The sequence below is a fragment of the Tachysurus vachellii genome, chromosome 21 (assembly GCF_030014155.1).
Source record: "Tachysurus vachellii isolate PV-2020 chromosome 21, HZAU_Pvac_v1, whole genome shotgun sequence".
NCBI lineage: Eukaryota > Metazoa > Chordata > Actinopteri > Siluriformes > Bagridae > Tachysurus > Tachysurus vachellii.
The window spans coordinates 11,692,041-11,700,040 of NC_083480.1; the positions used below are offsets into that span (position 1 = coordinate 11,692,041).

At 38.6% G+C, this 8,000-nt stretch overlaps 1 protein-coding gene across 3 annotated transcripts in view; it reads left to right on the plus strand.

Moving 5' to 3' along the window:
* Positions 1-7,295, plus strand: part of atxn1a (ataxin 1a) — a 99,425-nt gene extending 92,130 nt beyond the window's left edge. For all 3 annotated transcript variants that reach the window (XM_060897556.1, XM_060897557.1, XM_060897559.1), the window contains one exon: positions 605-7,295. In XM_060897556.1, the coding sequence (XP_060753539.1) occupies positions 605-1,168 (564 nt within the window). In that variant the 3' untranslated portion in view covers positions 1,169-7,295. The remainder of the gene's footprint in view (positions 1-604) is intronic.
* The last annotated feature ends 705 nt before the right edge of the window (positions 7,296-8,000 follow it).

Here is an 8,000-nt window from a genome sequence, read left to right on the forward strand (position 1 = left end):
GCCGGAACAAATTACCTTGCGGGCCAAATTTGGCTCGTGGGCCACCAATTGAATATCTTGGGCTTAAAAGTTAGACATTTAAAGAACTCAAGGGCTTTAGTTTGATTTTTTCCACAATTAAAAAATATGTTTGTTGCCATCTTTTGTAATAACATCAAAATTTTCATGGTCAAAATATAGTTAATTTGGAGCTCTTTGTAATAATCATGTGTTAAAGATTTGAACATTTTTCTTCAGCTAATTTACATGTTCTTGTAACCCAGGAATTAATTGTTCTACACATTTTCTATGTTAGTTACTTTGCCACAGTCATTCTGCCGCCTGTTTCCGCATGGTCCCTTGTTTTGTACTGTTTGTGTGGGATCCTAAGGCAGAATTGAGTCATCCCTTAGTTCATCTCCCTTCTGTTCGGCAGTGAGGGGGCTGTGAGAAAAATCTGTTTCATTTGTCTGTGAATTATGATTCTGGTCTCCCACTCAAACAGAAAGTCTGTCGGCTCAACAATGAGGCTCAACACAATCTACCAAATAAATTAATTCATGACATGTTGCACTGTGTTAACGGCATCTGTGGTTTCTGTGTTTTTTATTTTCCTCTCTCTCAGGTGAATGTGGAGGTGCTGGTAGAGTACCCTTTCTTTGTGTTTGGTCAGGGCTGGTCATCATGCTGTCCAGACCGGACCACTCAGCTGCTGGAACTGCCTTGCGCCAGGCTAGCTGTAGGTGATGTCTGCATTTCCCTCACTCTCAAAAACTTGAAAAATGGCTCTTTGAAAAAGGGTCAGGGGCAGATTTCAGATTCTACCAGTCTTGGGCCACCACTTAAACCACCTTTTAAAGCACCCTCAGGAGGGACACGCAGGGCAGCACGGCACATGGAGCAGGAGAATGGACTAGCACAGTTTGGCAAGGAACGAGGATTAAGCTCCCAGACAAGCAAGGAAAACGGAGAACTTGGTTTTGGGGAGAAAGGAGCCTGTAGAATTCCTCTATCTGCAGAGATGGAGTCTATCAGTAAACCTACAGGCCGCAAGCGGAGATGGTCGGCCCCAGAAGGTCGCAAAGTCGAGAAACCTGAAGAGGAACCACCCTCAACTCTTCCCAGGCCATCATTTATCCCTCAGGAGGTTAAAATCAGCATTGAAGGCAGATCGAATATTGGCAAATGAAAGCCATTTTGGACTCATTTGTCATTTTTGAATTGAATGGAAAAATGACCCTCACAATGTTCTTTTTTTTTTTCCAGAATATTGCTTTTTATATAATTTCAAAATTGATATCTCTAAATTTTTCTATCCAGATTACTGTACTGTAGGCTAAATTAACTCAGCATCTGCGTATCACCTTATGAGTAGTGAGAATAATTGAATAGGTGCATTGAATACATACAAGCATCTTGGTCGCATAAATTTGGGACAGTGATATTAAAGGTGGGTTTATGATATACTCAGCCTGACATCTTTAGGTCCTGTTCTAACATATAAGACAATTTAAAGTCACCAGAAAACTTTACATAATAAATTTAATATTCTAAAAAAAAAATATTTCAGTGTATTAAAAAACAGGGATACAGCTGAGGTGAGAGCCTAATTTGATTGTATCATAAAATATAAGAGCCAATCATGTTCTAATATGCAAATGAAGCCCATGCAACACTGTTTAGCAGGGAAAGTGGATGGAAATGTGTATAGCTGAGGTATTTCCAAATTGAATATTTGTAGAATCTGGTTACTTTGATGAGAGTTCTTCAATGCAAGTTTTGGGTGACTTTAAATGATGCCTACTGAAACAACACTAGATGCTTGTGGTGCATTTGTCCCAGCTCCATCCATGTGTGAGCTTAAAAAAGGAGATCGACATGGATGACATTGCTCAGGGAGGCAGGACGGAAAGCACTCCTTCACTGGCTGCAGGAGTTTAAGTAATATATCAGCCATCCTGCTCCAGCAGTCTCATCTGATGTTAAGACATAGACGACAGACAATCTAAAGTCCATCACAAATAAAACTGAGGGTTTAAGACCTGGGGGTTCACCATAGATTGTGGTACCTTTTCTGTGGAAAAGAAGAGCAACCGAATGCTAAGGTGCCTGCCGACTGAGATCGAGAGAGATCAAGTAATGACATCATGCAGTGCCAGTTGCTCCTAGAAAAGTTAAAACTATACTAATAGACCTGGAGATAGTAGAGTTTGTTTTTATATATTTACCTGTTGAACCATTTTTATTTGTCCCAGCTTTGTTTTGTTTTGTAGTTTTTTCTTATTTTTTTCTCTTTTTCTCTCTCTCTCTTTTATTATTTGCAATGAATGTGTAAACATTGCAATCAGGGGTCACTTTCAGTCAGGTAGACACCAAATGGGTTTTTGTTTATGTATAGATTTGAGGATGGTTGACTTTTGAGCTATATGTGATTATGACATTTGATTACCTTTTTTTTTTAAACAAGAGCTTATTATTTGAGAGGAAGTGAAAGAAAGTTGTCTGAGAAGGGAGGGACAGGTGATCAAAGCACTTAACACACCTGTCAAACGCATCAGCTGATAGATAGTTTAATCAATTTAGTTATTATTATTATTATTATTATTATTATTATTATTATTATTAATATTATTATTATTATTATTATTACTATTATTATTATTAAGTCTCAAAATGAACACAGTACTGTACGGTATGTTGTATGTGAGTGACGGTGGAATGTAGCGCTCTGCAGGAAAGTCAGATCACTCAGAACCGGGGTCCTTGATCTCTAATAAAGAGTGATTAAATGTGAGAGGTGACATGAACAGTAAGCAGAGCTACAGGAGATAGCATTTGTTCCCAGGAAGCACTTTTCTGTTTGGGTCTGTAAAGCTCTGCCTCCTCAGTAAACGGCGAGCTGAAGGCCTAGGCAGCGAAAGCCGCTCTTTAAATTGTAGCGTAGGCAGAGCTGGTGCAACACCTGCCATTTTAGTGATTAAAAGCGAGATGCTTGAGTGTGATTTCAGAAGTCATGAGATTGTCCAAATGATGCCATGAGGAGAGAGAAAGCGCATGTGAATGACTCTGGATGCAGAAATCTTCGTTTTGGTTCAAGGGTGTCCTATACATATGTTTGTGGAAGTGCATGCATGTATGTATTTGTATGCATAAGTATGCACACACACACAAACACATACACTTCTTACTTATATTAATATGTTATATGTCTTTTTTTTGTACATTAACATGTCTAGAAATGCATATACTGTATCTTGCCTTAGTGCATACAGATAGTGTGTGTGTGGGTATGTGTGTGTACTGTGTATGTGTGAGTGTCTGTGTCATATGTTTGTGTGAGTATGTGTGTGTGTGTGTATATATATATGTATGTATAGACACACACAGACATTACATATATATATTTAGATATTCGACCAGTGTTTCTGTTTAAAGTTCAACTTAAAGAGAATCTTGCAGTTTGCACATCTGGAGAGGTAGTAACACGACCTTTATGATTTAGTTTTCAGCCATTGCTCATCTGCAAGGGCTGAAAGCTCGATCTACTGAAATGTAGCAGTTACTTGACAAGTTTGCTCGGCTTACTGGTCCCCTGTGGCTTTCCTTCTTTCCTCCACTTATTTAACCCACAGGAACCCTTTTCAGACCCTTAAGATGATATACTGACGCTCTTTAACATGCATACAGTGAGAGGAAGAAGGAGCTACAGCCTGACGCCTGCACACTTGTTGAACTCTCTTATTGTTGGCTTTGTTCAGGTGTATTTGAGATGGATGGATGGATGGATGGATGGATGGATGGGTGAATAGTAAAAGGAATGGATGTGTGATCTGATGGCTTGTTGGATGGTGGTGGGTGGGTGAACACACCCTATATATAAAAATGCTTTATTTTTTATAATAAAACAGGGTTTCTCAGATCAACATCACAACCGTGCATTTTTTTATTATTATTATTATTATTATTATTATTATTATTATTATTTAAATTTTAAAACCCCCTTTGAAGAGTGTGTATGTGTGACGTGTGTCTGTGGTTTCACGTGTCTATGTAAACGCAGGGTGTTTTAAGACCGGAAATGAAACGGCTTTACATAACCAGATGTCACTTTATGGCTTTATGTTTGGGCCAAAATACAGAGTTGCTTTTTTCCGTTGTCTTCATTTCCTTCAGCGATTTTTTTGTGTTTAGGCATTGCCTGCGTTTAACCTCGATTGTTTCAGCACTTTAGCGTGCTCTGTTTAGCAGCATCTCTCTTTCTGGTTACATGGTTTTGCTACAGGTATACATCACAAGCATTCCAAATAATGACATATAGCAATAACGTGAGTCTGCAGTATTCAAACCAAATAGAAAATCTAACATTTACCACAGGAACTCAGTCAGTCAGCTATTTAGCCTAATAGTCTGGCTTTGAGTTGTCATGAATTGCACAGCCAGCCCGCAGTATCTTCTTCAGGGAGAAATGGAAACATATATGCAGTGATATATGTGTCTTTCAAACCCAGCTCAATCATTTTTGTGCTAGTGACCTCCAGAGCATGTTCAGGTACCCATGCAAAGCCAGTACACCTCGCACCAGTTTACCGCCAGCTACCTTGGCTTTTATGTACAGCTGCCTGCTCTCTATCTCTCTCTCTCTCTCTCTATCTCTCTCTCTCTCTCTCACACACACACACACACACACACACACAATCTCTCACATTCATCTAGAGCCATAGAACCCCATCAGTATTTGTTTCTCTTAGCCTTTGTCTGGGTGTAATATTTATATCTGGGTGCGTTTTAAGAGCGAACATGTTTGTTTTTACAATAACGTATACTTTATAAACGACCTCTCCTACTTTTCCCTCACCGCTTCTTATTTCATTGGCTGAGAAGGTTGCTGTCACCAGCAGAGCAGAGAAGATCATAGTAATGGAAACTTTATGCATGTGTTCTTTGTTTGTGAGGGTTGTGTTGTGATTGTGCAGTGATGTTAGACACACCTTGGAATCCTGGGCCCACATTTGCAGCATAATTGTGCAGAAATGCTGTTTTAGTCATTTTGATCCTTTTACTGGGCTTTGTGTGTGTGTGTGTGTGTGTGTGTGTGTGTGTGTGCACTTACAGTATGCAGCGCTTAAAAAGGGAAATATGTAAATAAAGCACATAGGTCAAAAAACAGTTGGGAGTCTCATGCATTTGCTCGTTTGTTTAATTACAGATCTGAACTGATGATTTCGATCGTCTTTGGAATCTTTTTCTGACTTTTGGCTCACCTTGTTGTGTTGGAGGATGCGACACGTCTTGATATTTGGAATGAGCTTGGTTTCAGAGAAACAGATTTCTTAGCTCTTATCAGCAAAGGCTGTACAAGTCAAAGTGCAAAAACTACAGACACATTTCAGCGAGCTCTTTCCCAGCCGACACTGAGTAGGAGTGTCGATGGATGTCAGAATTTTTGTCAGAGTTTCCCTACGCTGATGCACAACAGACACCCAAAGTTGATCATTGTCCTGATTCAAGCAGCTGGACTGCATTATTGCTGCAGTTCCTAGTTTTTATTTGTTTAGATTTTAATAAATAATAGTCTAAGTGTTGACTTCAGGATTAAATCCATTAGAAAACTGACTTCTGGTCCAGAATGCTTGTTTGGGTTTGGATGGGCTTCTTGTTTTATTTATTAGACACTCTACCTGGCCACTGTAGATCCAGGGGATGGAGCTTTGTGAACAGTTGTGGGAAAGAGAGGCTGGTCTCAAGGAATTTAATTAAATAAATCATACAAATGTCTAACCCACCTAATTAACCTAATGCACCTTTAAAGCACCATCATATTCATCCCAAGCAGTTTCCATACAGCATTTGTTGTAAGTGCCAATACTGTCATTCCTTTAATTTATATAATATCAAAATTGACAGAAACAAAGGTGTAAACAGCACGCCTTAACACCTACCTATTATACTTACGAAAATAAAAAAAATTTTTTGTTTGCATGGTTTCTAGTGATGCCTGATTGCCATATATGGTGATCTGGGGGCGTGGCTGTATTTAAAATGCACTAACATGCGCACACACTCTTGGTATATATTAAACGTCATGATTTGTGGGTATGAGCTGTGTGTACATATTTAATCCTAATTATAGTGCAGACCAGACTTTTTAAGTTTGATGTGTTAAAAAAATGTTTAATGTTGATAAATGAGGCTCCAGGAGTGCAACTAAAATGAAATAATTCTCATTTAATATCTATAATTTTTTTATAATTTCATAAACGAATTTTCAAAAGATTGTAAACGCTTTAAGGGTGTTTTTCCCCGGTTTCTTTGATAAATGTGCAGTATGTAGCATTTGTGAAGTCTGATCTTTTTAAATGTGACTATATACAGCCTTGTAGGCAACGTAATCCCTGCTTATTAGGAGATAATTTACTGATAGGGAACCTTTTAGTATTCGACTTGGCCATGACGAATCACTGCTGATTCCTATACACGAACAATAAAGAGCTTTTTTCCCCCTTAATGGCACTTATATCCGATACATACAAAGAAATTCCCTTAATGCAAATAAAATATTCATGATCCCATTTAAACAAGTCTCCCATAATCAGTGCATGAAAATCAAAATCATTTTCTTTAAACATCATGCAGTTTAACATGATGCAGAATAGATGTAGCATGAATAGATGTTACCGTGTACTGTCGCTAATGGTTTACACTTCATTAGCACTTGTTAGCTATGTAACTGTTCCCTGTTGCTGCAGCACAAATTCTCTTATTTCTTATTTCTCAAGTGTGTTTGAGCGTCTTTGGCCATGGAGTGGCTTTGCAGTTTGTTTTGATTTATGCGATGTGTACGTTTAACATCATAAACTTTTCCTCAGGGATGAGAAGTGTGTCTGAAAGAGTGTGAGTTCAAGCAAACATAATATAATGCATAGGTGAAGTGTGTACTGGGTATAGCGTAGTGTGTGTGTGTGTGTGTGTGTGTGTGTGTGTGTGTGTGTGTGTGTGTGTGTGTGTGTGTGTGTGTGTGTGTGTGTTAATCTGCTGAAATACAGGAAGCAGTCATTTCATTGGCTCTTTGAGTAGGTTTTCCTCACAGGTCCATGGCTGTGAGAGGACTTTCTGAGTTTCTGTTTGTGTATCTGCCTTAGCTGTCTGTATAGAGACTATAGATTAGATTGTGTGTGTGTGTGTGTGTCTGTGTGTGTGTTTGGAAGTGTTGCTTCTCATTGTCTGTGGCATCACAAACCCTGATCCTCACCTCTTTGAGTGATCCAGACTGAGAAACGCATCCAAAACCTCGTTAAAGCATAGGGACCACTTTTATATATATATAAAAAAAAATAATAATAAAATGATAATAATAGTAATAATAAAAAAAAATTTAAAAAATTAAAAAATAAACAAAAATGCACATTTTTGGTCATTGTAGAGTAGATTTTATAATACTGTTTCAGCACTTTGTAACCTGAGAAAGGCTTGGTGTCATCACAGTGCCAAGTGTTTTCGATGGTGTAACATTCATTCAATCGAGAGCATCAGGGAGAGAAACAGAGTGAGAGTGTGAGACTGAGAGGAAGAAATCCTGCCTGCTGTGACGGTTGCGTTTCTCTTGATGCAAGGCTGTCTCGCTCTTCACTCGTTCCTGGGTCCAACGAGTTGAGAAGTTGAGGCCGGAGAGTCCGTTTCGAGTTTGCGTGTTCCTCTAGCAACCTGAAAAAGCTTACTGATATAGAACACACAGGATTTATTTGCTTTCTTGACTGTGTCATGAATTGAATTCTGCTTGGGTCTTCTGTGTAGCACTCTGATCTTGTGGTTGAGGACATGAGACGTGTGTTTTAGTGAGTTTTAGTTGAGAATTTTGAGTGTGACTGTCATCTTGTTCAAGGAGCACCACTATGTCCTTGTTTTACTGGCACAAATGACAAGAAATGACAATATTGGTGCAAATCTAAGTGTTTTTTTTTTTGTTTTTTTTTTATTCATCACAAAATCAATTCAGATTTAAAACCAACCAGGATTCCTCTGTT